At 41.7% G+C, this 14,215-nt stretch overlaps 1 protein-coding gene across 1 annotated transcript; it reads right to left on the bottom strand.

Moving 5' to 3' along the window:
* Positions 1-13,158: 13,158 nt before the first annotated feature.
* On the bottom strand, positions 13,159-13,668 carry LOC112177502 (legumin type B). The gene has a single exon (XM_024315795.1). The coding sequence runs from the start codon at positions 13,666-13,668 to the stop codon at positions 13,159-13,161; it is 510 nt and encodes a 169-aa protein (XP_024171563.1).
* Positions 13,669-14,215: the final 547 nt, after the last annotated feature.

Raw genomic sequence — 14,215 nt, 5'->3', positions numbered from 1 at the left:
AGCAATAAGAAAAAGAAAATCCTACAAACAGAGAGAACAAAGAGTCTCTAAACAAACTGAGCAACAGTTACGGAGGGCCAGGGAGCCCATCGCTTCTCAAAATAGAGAGGAGGGAGGTTGGAGGCCTATTGACCCATTCCTGAGAGTACAACCTCGATTTTGCTAGCTTGGCCGCTGCATCCGCCACGCAGTTAGTTTTTCTAGGGATCCAGCTCCATCTTATCCGGGTAAACAAAGGCAGAAGGTGAGTCACTTTATTGAGCATTGGTGATATCTTCCAACAGTGAGGATTCGAGTAGTTCTCCAAGGCCTTGATAACTTCATAACAATCACTCTTAAGGATGATATTTTGAAGCTTCAAGTGAGCCGCAAGTTGGAGACCCTTAACCATTGCATTTGCTTCAGCCTCAATTACTGAGTTGTGGTTCCCTTGTAGGCTTGCACCCACTATGGAGAAGCCCCTGTGATTTCTCACAATAACTCCCAGACCACTCTTCTGATTAACTGCATCCCAAGCACCATCAACATTGATTTTAACAAAAGGGTGGGGAAGAGGGTGCCAGTTAGGTTGAGCTTCAGGTGTGGGAAGATCAGACCCATGGTTACCCACATTTGAGTCATCATTGCGGTTAATCAACTCTGACCATTCCAAGGAGCTGTTTTGTATTCTTTTCAAAGTGGCAGCTGGGTTCGGCTTTCCTGTTCTAAAGACCACCTCACACCGATGTTTTCAAATCTCCCACAGGTGAAAGCCTACGAACTGGAGAAGCTCAGTTATCCCAAACCACACTGCCTCCGTCCAAGGGCAGAGAAAGAGGCAGTGCTCAACAGATTCCGGCTGTTCACCGCAGATTTAACAGGTTGGGGAAGGCAGGATCTTCCTTTTGTATAGATTCAGGCTAGTGGGTAGAGCATTAACAAGGGATCTCCAGAGAAAGTTGGAAAGTTTAGGAATGTTCTTTGGGTTCCAGACCACCTTCCAAATTTTATGATTGATAAAATGAGAGGTAGAAGGTTTAGTGATATGCTTTGTTGTAGAGGACGAGTGAAGCATACAGTAACCACTCTTAACAGAGTATGTGCCGCATTTTGTGTGAGGCCACACAAGTCTATCCTCCTCCATTTCTTCACCAATAGGAATGGCCTTGATAGCCCTGATGTCCTTCTCCTCGATAAAAGGTACAAGGTGATCCACACTCCAACTTCTATCAACATCAATAATCTCAGAGACTAAGAGGGGGTGAACCTGTTCTAAGTATCTGTGGGAATAATAAGACCTCCATATTGATTTGGAACCCACCGGTCCTTCCACACATCAATGCTTTTACCATTCCTAACTTGCCACAGAGAATTCTCCTGGATGACCTCTCTACTTGCCAAAAGACTATTCCAAACCTAGGAAGGCCGAGATCCCTTCTAAGCATTTAAGAAAGTAGAACTCTCAAAATACCTAGCCTTCATGATCCTCCCCCAAAGAGACTTGGGATTGCCTATCAGTCTCCAACATTGCTTTGCCAATTAGGTCAGTAAATCCTTGAAACCAATGCCTCCCTCTGCCTTGCTACTGCATAACGACTCCCAAGCCTTCCAATGGATTTTTTCTTTGTTTTCTGTAAAGCCCCACAAGAAATTTGCAATGTCGGAGTCAATTTCCTTGCAACGAGTGGTTGGCAATAAGAAGATAGATATTGGATAAGCGGGGATCGCCATTGCTACAACCTTTATCAGGATTTCTCTACCGGCTTGGGATAGGGCAATAGCTTTCCACCCCTCAAGCTTTTGATTGATTCTTTCTCTTATGTAGGATAAGGCTTTTCTCTTTGAGTTACCCCAGTGCGTAGGTAAGCCAAGATAAGTGTCGGGTTCCTAAGAGATTGGCACATTTAGGGTGTTTGCAATTTCAGCTTGAGTCTCCAAAGGTGTATTCACCGAGAAGTAGAGGGAGGACTTATCAAAGTTCATAACCTGTCTTGAAGCTTGGCAATAATCAGCAATTATCTTACTTAAAATTCTGCAGTTTGCATTGGTAGATTTCACGAAAAAGAGAGCGTCATCAGCAAAAAGAAAATGAGATAGCCACGGGCATTCTGCACTGAGTTTCAAGCACTATAATTACTTTGTGTGAGTAGCTACTGAGATATTCCTTGACAAAACTTCACCAACTAGTAGAAAGAGATAGGGAGAGAGGGGGTCACCCTGCCTTAGGCCTCTTGAAGGGCAAAAAGAATCTCCTTGTTTCCCGTTGATCATGATTGAAAAAGAAACAGAAGATACCAAGTTCATGATCAGATTGACCCAACGGCTCTCAAAACCAAACTTGAGGAGTGTGGCCTCCAAGAAATCCCACTCAACCCTGTCATACGCCTTGTTCATGTCAAGCTTCAAGGCCACCTCATGGTCCTATTTGGATTTTTTCAACTTCAAATAGTAACAGGCTTTGTGCGCTAGGATGAGATTATCTTGTATCTGTCTCCCTGGAACGAAGACGTTTTGATGTTCAGAAATAAGCTGAGGAAGCAGTGGTTTAATTCGATTGGCCAAGAGTTTGGAAATAATATTAATGGAATTGTTGCAGAGGCTGATGGGTCTATACTGACTGACTGAATCTGGACTGGGAACTTTGGGAATTAAGACAATATTTGTCTTGCTGATGCTTTTAATTGAAACTTCCCCATTGTAGAAACCACTTATAGCAATGTTGATGTTCTCCTGCATAATAGACCAGAACTTATGGTAGAACAAGCCAGGGAAACCGTTCGGTCCAGGGGCTTTCAGAGTACCCAGCTACTTGACTGCCTTGGCTATTTCCTCCACTGTGAAGGGGCTCGTGAGGCAAGAGTTCTGAGCTAGTGTAACTAGACAGTTCACATTAACTAAAGTGGTTCCCCAATCCCTTATTCCATTGGAGGAGTACAGAGTTTTAAAGTAATTTGTGAAAGCGCCCCTAACTTAGCTGTCATCATTGATCCAAACATCATTCCCTAAGCAGAGACTGCTGATTCTATTCCTCTGTTTTCGGAAGATCGTAGATAGATAAAAGAACTTTGTGTTGCGATCCCCATCACGGAGCCAACAAATTCTAGACCTCTGCTTCCAAAAGGCCTCTTCCCTTTTCCAAACCTCACTCAGTTCCTTAAGAAATAAATTCTCCCTCATTCTCGACTGGGCAGAAGGTTGGGCATCATGAAGAGACAGTAACTCCGCGTTTAATGCCTCAATGGCTACTCTGTTATTTGGAAGGTACTCTTTACTCCTTTTCAAAAGAAGCTTTTTGCAAGAGTTGAGGTTGGACTCCCAAATCACAATGGGGTCGGAGATATTGTTGTAGAGCCAGCAGGACCCAACTATGTTCTCACACTCTGGATGCTCCGCCCAGCTCGCTTCAAATCTGAAAGGTCTAGGCCCTTTAGGAATACTGGGATGAGTATAGAAGACAATGGGGCAATGATCAGACCCAACTCAAGGCTCATGTTTAACTACAGAATCCGGCCAAAGGCACAAGGAGCACCCATTTCCAATAACTCTGTCCAGTCTTTCAAGGATGACCTCACTTACCTCTTCCCTCTTATTTTCCCAAGTGAACTTGGGTCCAGCAAATCCCAAATCAAAAAAGGCATTTTGATCCATGAAGTTTTTCAAGAATTTAGGTCTGTTCCAATGCCAGGGAACACCTCTCTCCTTCTCATAAATGGAAATTAGCTCATTAAAGTCACCAACACAAATCCAAGGATCATTAGAGGGAGACAACATTCGACCCAGTGAAGACCAGAAGGAAAGCTTTTCATCATGGGAACTGGGGACATAGATGAAAGAGAATCTGACAGTAGCCTTAAGACTTGAAAAAGAAGTATTTTTATCAATAAGGTGCTTACCCTTTGAGATGATTTCCACATGAACATCGGGGCACCACCAAAGGGCAAGGCCACCCGCTGAATTGGATGTTGGCTTAAAGGTTACACCTTTATAAAACTTCAATTGTTGCCTCAAATTATTAACTCTGAATTTTGACTGCTTGGTCTCGTTGAGAAAGACCACTGAGGGAGAATGGGAGCGGATAAGCTCCCCAAGCTTTTGAACTGTCAAGGCTAGTCCCAGACCCTGATAGTTCCAAGAAATTATTTGACTCATTGATGCGATGTGGCTGTTGGCCAGCCACCACCGCCCTGGAGATCATTTAAAGTTGTAGAATCGCACAACCTGCCTCAGAAGAATCATCCAAAATTTCCACCCTTATTTCTTGGAATTCCCCAATTTCACGAACAGAGTTGGGCAGAAAATCAAACTTTCTCTTGCTTGAGCTGCTTCTCAGCTCATAAAGACCTCTCTTGATGATTGGGGGATCAAAGCCAGCTCTATCTTTTCTAGAACCACGTTCTTTACCCCTCGGACGACCCCTCCCTCTAGAGGATTCTGGCTGCGAATCGAGTGGGATCTCCAAGGAAGAGGAAGAAATAATTTTTTGGTGTCCCAGAGTTAGAGTCGAGCCAAGGCATGTGGATAAGTGGTGTTTATTGTTTGAATCTTGGGGATGGTTTGGGAGGTTAAGGGAGAGAGAGTGAGAGTTGGTTCTAATACTCTGAGTCCTCTGTCTAGTTTGAGGTGGATTGTTATCTTTAGTGGTGGTGGAATTTGGGAAGTGTTGAGCATTGTTTTTTTTTCTTTTCTTTGGTGACGGTGGTTTAAGCCTGCCCCTAGCCAAATCATTGTTAGCTTCTGAAATTGGGTCTGATAAATGAGGGTTAAAGGGTGGAATGGGCCAGTTACTAATCTCAAGGCAATGGGTTGGAGTGGGGGACAATAGTACAATAGTTTTTAAGCTGTCAACTCTCTTGGTCCAATTTTCATGAGTCAAACTAGTCTGACCACTAATTTCAGCCAATGGGGGCTAGGGAAGGGGTTTACCTGTAGCCTTGGAGGGTAATTTGCATGCATGTCATCCAGCAGAGGAAGGTTTGGGTTTTGAGCCCTCACCGGATTGATTTGAAAGTCTAAATTACCTCCTGAGGAGTCAACATCATCTGGTTCGGTGACCAGAGGTTGCATCACATCCATGCCTGTCAGCAACAACTCAATATGCTGGTATCTGGGCCGGTGATTAGGGCCAGCCTGTGAAGCATAAGGGGAGCAACGATCTGGTATGGTCACTCTTCTAGTTTTAGGTTTCCTCCGGTTCACCCTAGCCAGACGTTCCAACAATGACTGGTGTTTCACACTGAATGATTTCCTCTTCATCCAAGGCCCATACCAAACGTTTTCGTGCTCTTCCTCATCTGGGTTGATAAGACGGAAATTCTTGCAGGCATCCAAGTGGTGCCCTAGCCTTCCGCATTTGTAACAAAAGTCACACAAACCTTCATAAGCATAATCAACTCTAGTCTTTATATAATCATTCAGAGGTAGCCAGAAGCCAGTGGGAAGAGGATTTCTGGAGTCTAAAATGACCTTTACTCGCAGATACCCTCTTAAAGTTGCATCCACCTTATCTGGGTCCTCTAGATCCAAGACAGTTCCAATCTCTGACCCAATCACCATAGCATTTTTGGGATTCATCTTCTCATAAGTTAAGCTAGAGATCTGGACTCAATACCAGACTTTGTGGAAATGAACATCATTGATGGTCAAGTTAGGGAGCCACCTGACTACATTGAAATGCATGTTATTTACATGCCAGGGGCTGTTATGAATCCAAGTATTTAGTTTCTAGGTTTGAGTTGTTAGAATGGATACGCACCATTTTAATTAGTTAAGTGATGTCGTTTTGTCGATAGGGTGCCGCGCACCGTTTCAAGAATATGTTAGGTAGGTTCACATCTCGCAGTGCAACACGTGTTTTGCTACTGCTATATATCCATCTGTAATCTTGGAGAGAAGGGATGAATGAAAAATCTGCATTTCTATTTTCTTAGTTTTCTCTAGAATTTCTCTTTGTTTCATTTTGTGATGTCGTTCCATGCCTACGATCCTGGGGATCATAACAACTGGTATCATAGCCCGCAACTGGGCCTGTTTCAGGTGCGTCCGAGGTGCACGGTGGTGGGATCTCTGGCGCTTGTTATCTCACACATTCGTCTCACCCTCACGGTAGCCCTAGCTACCCACCACCTCCTCCCCATTTTCCATTGCAACCGAGCTACCCACCTCCTCCTTCACTTCCATTCCAACCGAGTTACTCACCATCACCTTCCCAAATAATCATTAATAGGTATGTTTTCCCTCATCAATTTCCATCAACCCATACTTACCATTCACCTTATTCTAACCCAAATCCCTGGATCTACCCATCGATTTCCTATGAACCATCCGTTAGCAGTGTTAATTCACACTTCATCTCCACCAAAACCATGCGTACCCCACCTGTTTACCATTCTACTCCTTCAATTCCAACCCTTCAGTCACCCTCAGTCTCCACCTTTGTGCCCCAACTCCAATTTACTAATCCAAAACCTCTTCCTCTCCATAGCAAGCCGTTTCGGGGTTTCAGATGTAGAGTCATCATGGGTGCAAAAGCAAGAGTTGCCAAAAAGACCTGAAACTCAGATCTGCTCCTTGATCTGGGTAAGTACTCGAGGTCCAAGAGGTACTACAGGTGCGTTCTCTGGGTCATCAAGGCCAGAAACGACGATGTATTCCCACGCCACAATGCCAAGGTGACGTGGGAATACTGGATTTGAGTAATGATATTTTTGTTGTGGTATCTGGAAGTAGTACTGAGGATAATATTGCTGTTGGTATGACTGAAAAACATGTGTTGAATGTTGATAAAAATATTGCTGGAGGTGTTACTGGAATGAAATTTTCTGATAGTCACTGTAGTATGATATTTGGGAGTTATGTAGAGAGTTATGGTGACCATTCCTTGAGTTATAGTGATGATTCTCAGAGAGATGAGGGGCAGTTTATGACAGATTCAGATGTAGTAATTACTGAAGAAGAAAGAGGCAGACTGTGCATTAAAGAAGAGGCATTGCTAGCGCCCACCATGCATGAACATTACAGCATCAAAACCTTAGTCCCTCAGGTATTCAGTACCATCATATCTGGCTCTCAATACTTTCAAGCAGCTTTTTATGCGGTGTTGTGCTATGTGATTAAGCTCTATAATTATAGCTTCTTGAACTCTAAAGTTGAAGAAGAAAATTGGCCTTGTGATGATAGGATTGAGACAACGGATGGGGATGCCGATAAATTGTTTGACAACAGGTCAACTGGAGAAACTAATCTTGATAGTTTCCTAGTTGCTGCTAGGTTGGCTAATGATTCTAGTTTAATTGATATGGCATTGCTTGGTAGATTTGAAAGGGATAGACAGATTGTTACTTCCTTGTCATTGATGGAAATATTACTGTCAATGGCTTATTTGTTGCTGTTTGGAGTGGAATCTGATGAGAAAAATCAAGTACATATACGTCAATGGCATGGCTTATTTGTTGCTTATTACTCTGTGATTGCAAAAAGAAAGTTCCTACACTTGCTGGCACTCTGTACAACTGGTTGAATGGTGATATTCCTTGTTTACCTCTTGAGAACAAATTGGAGAAAATGAGTTTGTTTCTTGCTGATAAGTTGGAGAAAAGGGACAAAATTGTGAAAATTATGTTTGATGGCAGTTTGGAGAGATTGAGACCTTTACTAATTGCTGCAAATGAGTACTTTAGTGGAGAAAGTTTGAAACAATTTTAGGAGCAAGATCTTCCTTTGTTTTTGTTATCTCTTTCCACAGAGCTGGCAAATGAAGAGAAACCCGTTGAGAGCCAAAAACTAGCTGGTCTGGTATTTAAGAATGCTTTGGATGCTAAAGAACAAGATAGGGAGTCTGATCTTGATCAGAGATGGCTGGCAGTAGACCCTTCTACGAAAGCCCAGATTAAAATGTGCTTCTTATAGACCTTCTCTTTCCTTATAGCAGATGCTTGTTCAACTACTTCACATGTCATTGCGAGAGTTGCATCTCAAAAACAGTGGCCAGGACTGATTGGATCACTATGGGCAAATAAGCACCAGTTATTGCTTTATGTAAAGCAAGCCACTTTAGAGACTCTTAGGTACTAGTGTGAGGAAGTGTCTCCTAAAGTTGTGGATCAGGGTATGAATGCTTTAGAAGAAGGCAATTCTGGTGCAAGCAACTTGTTCATAGATAATCTCTTGGAAGATTATATTGTATACGACTCAATGTATGCTCAGGTTCATATTGACTTGCCTACTCTCACTGTGCATATCTGTCAAGTTCATATTGACTTGCCTATTCTCTCTGATAAAAATAAAAAGGTTATCAATAGTGGGAGATTTCAAAACAAAATTGATTTCCTCTTACTATTGTATACTCGAATTGCAGAAGATGTTCGCCAAGCCCATGGATACATTTCTAAACCGGGTGACCTCAGTCAGCATCATATTGATCCAGAAGATATCAAGGCTATTATTTCAAGTGCAATTATTCAATTGCAATTAAATGAAGCTACTGAGTTATACAAGGGAATGGACAATCTTCTTAGAGCTTTTGGGACGTATATAGTCCTTGATCATTTGGTTTATCATCTTTGCTCAAATGGTCTACAAGTTTTAAATGAGCAATTCGTTGATATTGTATCCTTTGTGAATTTCCATGATATAATTGGGGATCATTGGCTCCCTGCTCATGATGAAAGATCCATTTGCCAAGGTACAAAGAGAATCAGTAGAAGGTCGCTCGCATTTCTTACCCTTCATCACTGCAATAACAAAATGGTCCAACAATTCAATTACATGCGTATAATTCTGAAGAAAGTCATTTTGGCAGAACTGCAAGTTTTTAAGCACGAGTGTACCGTGTTGGCAGTAGAAAAACATTCAGGATTATTGGTGTTCATGATTCTAGTGGTCATCAGCCTTTAGCATGGTGCACTTCTAATCCATGTTCAGATGATAAACCTCACATCTTATCAATTGATGTTCTTGGGGGCTTTTGTCTTGCTGCGCCTGGTAGCATTGAAGTGACTAGTGTTGGCATGTTGAATATTATTGTTGCTGGGTTGATTTGTGTTGTCTGCTTATTAACTAATGGTGAATCGAAGTGCATTGACGTTATCTGAACATCAAAGCTAAAGGATGACTCTCTCTGCATTGTTTGCATTGCTGGTGGTGATGTGTGCAGACCTGCTGCTATTGACCAACTTGTTATTCTGAATGAACAGGTATTGATGATCAATTTTGTGGATAAGCTAGCTTGCAAGTGGTATTTTGAGTTCCAATTTTCCAAAATGGTACTTCTCATATACAATAATGCAGCGTTGAAGACTTATCTCCTCTTTGTGCTTACTGCTTGGTATAGAACTATTGTGGCTGTGCTTGCAATATCTCCATATTTGAAACTTGAGGTCAAGTTTTGCTAAGGGGGATGGATTGTTATGAATCCAAGTATTTAGTTTCCAGGTTTGAGTTGTTAGAATGGATACGCACCGTTTTAATTAGTTAAGTGATGTCGTTTTGTCGATAGGGTGCTGCGCACCGTTTCAAGAATATGTTTGGTAGGTTCACATCTCGCAGTGCAACACATGTTTTGCTACTGCTATATATCCATCTGTAATCTTAGAGAGAAGGGAGGAATGGAAAATCTGCATTTCTATTTTCTTAGTTTTCTCTTGAATTTCTCTTTGTTTCATTTTGCGATGTCGTTCCATGCCTACGATCCCAGAGATCGTAACAGGGGCCTCCTTCTAGAAGAGTTTTTGCTCCCTCGGATGAGACCTTGATGGAGAAGATGTTGTGGTGCAAATGGGCGATCTTGAGGTCACCAACCTCTTTCCACAAACTACGAAGTGAGCCTTTAACACCCCCTATATTCGGGACAACATCTGTAATCGAAGCACCCAGTAGCGACACCTCATTTTCAATATCGTCCAGGCAATAGGTGTTTTCAAGCTTGGAGGCCAAGTGGTCGTGTGAAGGCATTGTGGAGGAAGGCTGATAGAAGAAAGGGGAACAAACGGTATTGCTCCCCCTGGGGAGTACAGATCTAGCTGGAGAAAAGGTGGGACTACCACGTGTGGGTAGAGCAAAACACTGCAAGGGGCTGGAGAGACAGCATCTGAATAAACCACTGGGTACAGATGATATACAAAAGATAAGAATGGATGCTTCAAAGAATGATATACAAAAGATATACAGCAGTTTATTACCAAATATTCTCTTCAAAGAATGGATGCTTGAGCAGGCCATACATCTCAAACAAGAGCTTTTTGTCCAACTCTTAATGGTGTTGTGGGCACTCTGGAAAAATAGAAATAACATGTTGTGGAATGGCACGAGTCAAACTGCAAATGATCTTGTTTTGAGCTCGCTGGCATGTCTTGAAGAGTTTAGACAAGCCAGTCATGTTAACAAATTGCCTACTGTGCGTGAAAAGCAAAGATGGAAACCAGCCTCTGATGGTAGATGGAAGTTGAATACTGATGGCAGCTTCTTGCCAAACCAAATAAACGGGGGACTGGGTGGTGTACTTAGAGACGCCTCAGGGAAGTTTCAAGCAGCTTTTGCTGTCCCTGCATCCAACGCTGCTTCTGCCAAGCATGCGGAGTTATTAGCTATCAAAGAAGGTCTCAAGCTCCTCCATTCCATGCAGGTTAGTAATGTTGTAATTGAGACTGATTGCCTTGCAGCAACACATGACTTAACTATTACCAATCATGAGCTTATAGCTGGAGGATTGATAGATGATATTAAGGTAGCTATGCATAGTTTACAGAATGTTACATGCTGTTTTGCTCCAAGAACGTGCAATGGAGTAGCACATAGACTAGCTAGTATGGCCTTTGAGTAGGGCTGTCAATTCCGACACGACCCGATAACATGACTCGAAACCCGCACGAAATAAAGCGGGTTGAACCCGCACGATTAAAAAGCGGGTCAGCCGTGGGTCAACCCGCCATGACCCATTTAATAAATGGGTCGGCCACGGGTCAACCCGCCAACACGAAGTGAACCCGTATAACCCGATTATGTTATACTTCTTCTTGAAATTTTGGACGTTGGGAGTATTTGATCATAGGATTAGACAATTTGAAATATTTTGCTTTATAATTATTGGATTTAATTATTTATATTATTCGTCTTGTGGAGTTTTTAGTGAATTTAATCAATTTATGCATTTTTTTTAATTAAATGGGTCGCATTGTTAACCCTTAAATGGGTCATTTTGTCTAACACGACATGACCTATTTGTTAAATGGGTTAAGCGGGTTGGAAACGGGTAACCCGTTTAATAAATAGGTTGGGTTTGAGTTTAGATTTTTGACACGATTATTAAATGGGTTGGGTTTGGGTTTGTATCTTGCGACACGACAAATACCTTGACCCGACACGACCCATTGACAGCCCTACCTTTGAGGCCGCTGAGAGTAATTTTTGGCTTGCCAATACCCCAGATTGCATTAGTGATGTCATGCAATTTGATTGTAATCACATTGCTTTAGTGCTATCAATAAAGTTATTTCTTCAATTAAAAAAAAAAAAATTGGATTGCATTTCTGAAAAATTATGAGAATGTATTTACAAACATTTGCAAGCAGGCAAGCATATATAGCATATGCAGGGATATATAAGAGATGTAGGGATTGATAAAATTCAATGACTGGGAAAAGTAAATGAAAGAAACTGAAATTGGAACAGGGTTCAAACTTCAAATAATGCCCCAATACCAAAAAATTGAAAAAGAAATACACAATAGACACACATGACAGAACTACTACTAATAGATCATAGCAACAACAGAACTAGAAACAATATAATCAACCAATCCATTGAAAACGGGCCTTGCTGACAAGTTTTCAATAATGCTTCTCAGCAAAAGGATAATCCACAGTGATAAACTTCAAGCCTTTCAAAGAGAAGCTTTGTTTCTCTAACCTGCTGATAATCTCACCAACCAGGCCACATTATTCAAACACTTCATTACACATCTACATTACTTCACTGTGATATCTTTGGATAACAAGAATCCAGGGCTTAACTATATGATTATTGTTAAGCACCAAAAACCAAACTACCCTACTATTCCAGACCTAGCTTCAACATTGATGGTGAGAACCAAAAAGCAAACACTAGGAGCAGCTAATCAAGCACAGCATGCCTTCTCTGTCTCTCCAAAATTACCAATGAAAAGAAAACTTTGCTTGATCAAGCACCGCAGCAGCTATATATATATATATATATATATATATATATATATTTTTTTTTTTTAGAGCATGATTAATTGACTATATGGTTTTAGTGTTTCACAATGTTTGCCTCAGTTCTTATTTTGGTCGAGGAAATACTGAAGCAGAAATATGCAGAAATTACAATCATTCAGTTATTTCAGAAAAGCAGAGTCATGATGAAAGCTAATGAACAAAAAATGTGCTCAAAACCCAAGCTTTATGCCTTTATGGTACACAGTAGTACTACACACAATTATGAAAACCTCAATCAATGAAATTCTTTAAAAATTGACCATTACTGTGAAAATCACATAATTGTAAATGAACAAGAAAACAATAATCTTCTTTGTAGATATGCAGGAGTTTTATTCTAATTTCCTCTCTAGGATCATATATGCAGATCATCCACTTATTCTATGTATGTGGAACTAGGTAAACAGCTAAAGAGATTTTGATCGTCAAGGATCAACGACTGTTTCTCTAGTTAATATTTGATTGGAGAAGAGTCTGCAACTGTGGGTTTATATTGAGGGATATTTGTAACACCTCAGGTGATAATGCCCTTAATACTGATGTCTTATCAGTTAAGTCTTCCAGGACAGCCTGGGAACTTGTAATGACAGAGAAACACTCCATTCCTTTTTCTCCAGCAAGTTTCGCCACCATGAAAAACCTAGGCACGACGATCAAGTGACCCACAGTTACTTCCGCATCCAACACACGCTGGCCATTAAGACCCGCTATTTGGACTCGACCGCCTCCTCCAACAACATAGATCACTTGAACCGTAGAATCGGTAGTGTAAGTGGGAGAGGAAATTGCATAGGCTAGGGTTCAAGTTTTAAGAGGTTGGCACTTAACCCAACTTGGTTAAGAAAATGAAACCCCTTCTCAGTCAAAGTGGCACTAACAGTGAGTTGATGAACAAGTTTTTTGGTGAAGAGTTCGTTGGGCTTAGGCATGGTCATTCCACGTTCTAGCTTCACTACCAAACCCCTGACTGGTTTTTGGTGACCTCATCAGCTTCATCTTTGCTGATATTGAATGACTTGCTAATGAAGTCAGTCGAGAAACCTCCGAGAAGACTTTGAGTTCCTGCCATGAAGAAGTAAGTAAACCGACCAGGAGTGTAGGCCTTTGTAGTATCGCCCAAGAAAATGATAACAAGGTCATCGGGTGAGTCGCCATTGTTGAACCACCAGGAGACTGCTCCGACTGGTACCGGAATCACATCTCCTTTCTTAAGCTTCAACACCACCTCCTCTGATGTGTTGGGTAAAACCATCCCAATTACTCCATCCTCACATTGAACAACATACCCCAGTTTGGCAGAATCTGCATAGTGAGGAAGAGCAAAACCACTCGGCTTTAAAACAAGCTTGCCGGCACCAACTTTGGCCTTGCCAAGTGCTGGAGCTGACCATGTGTGATATCCTCCACCATCTCCCTCGAACTCTACTGCTGCTAACTTTGGCGTTAGATCTATCTCCGCCATTGATCAATCGAGAATTAGAACAATGAGAAATGGGACTAGAACCTTAATCAATTATATAGAGAATGTTATAGATGGAGATGGAAGACGTGAGATGGTTAGCTATGGAATTCGATTATTCCACGCTACACGCTACAAATTCAAATCTGCTCATCACCTCTACTTAGATGGTGATACCACCACTATAGGAAAACTTGCCACGTGTTTAGACACAAAAATCTGATTTACGTGGGAATCAAATTTTCTTAACACCAACAGTTGGTGGTGGTGTCACCACCCTCTAAATATGGACACGTGTATAGTTAATTTTTTTGCCAAACTCACACAAGAAATGTAATAATAAAAGTCTATTTTACAATTAATTGCGTCTGCCAATCTCTAATCCATCTTGAGAAAGTCTTGGGTAGGGGTGCCACGTGGTAGGGCAGTGAGGCCCTCCAATCACTGCTCAGCAGGGGGGTGTTTTGGGTATTGTACTTTAAAAAACAAGGACAATTTCGGGACAAGGAGAAATATTTTGGGTTTCTGATTGGAGGGCCTCATTGCCCCA

The sequence above is a fragment of the Rosa chinensis genome, chromosome 7 (assembly GCF_002994745.2).
Source record: "Rosa chinensis cultivar Old Blush chromosome 7, RchiOBHm-V2, whole genome shotgun sequence".
NCBI classification, from domain to species: domain Eukaryota; kingdom Viridiplantae; phylum Streptophyta; class Magnoliopsida; order Rosales; family Rosaceae; genus Rosa; species Rosa chinensis.
The sequence above is the reverse complement of the archived record's forward strand: the minus strand, read 5'-3'. Positions and strand labels throughout refer to the sequence as shown.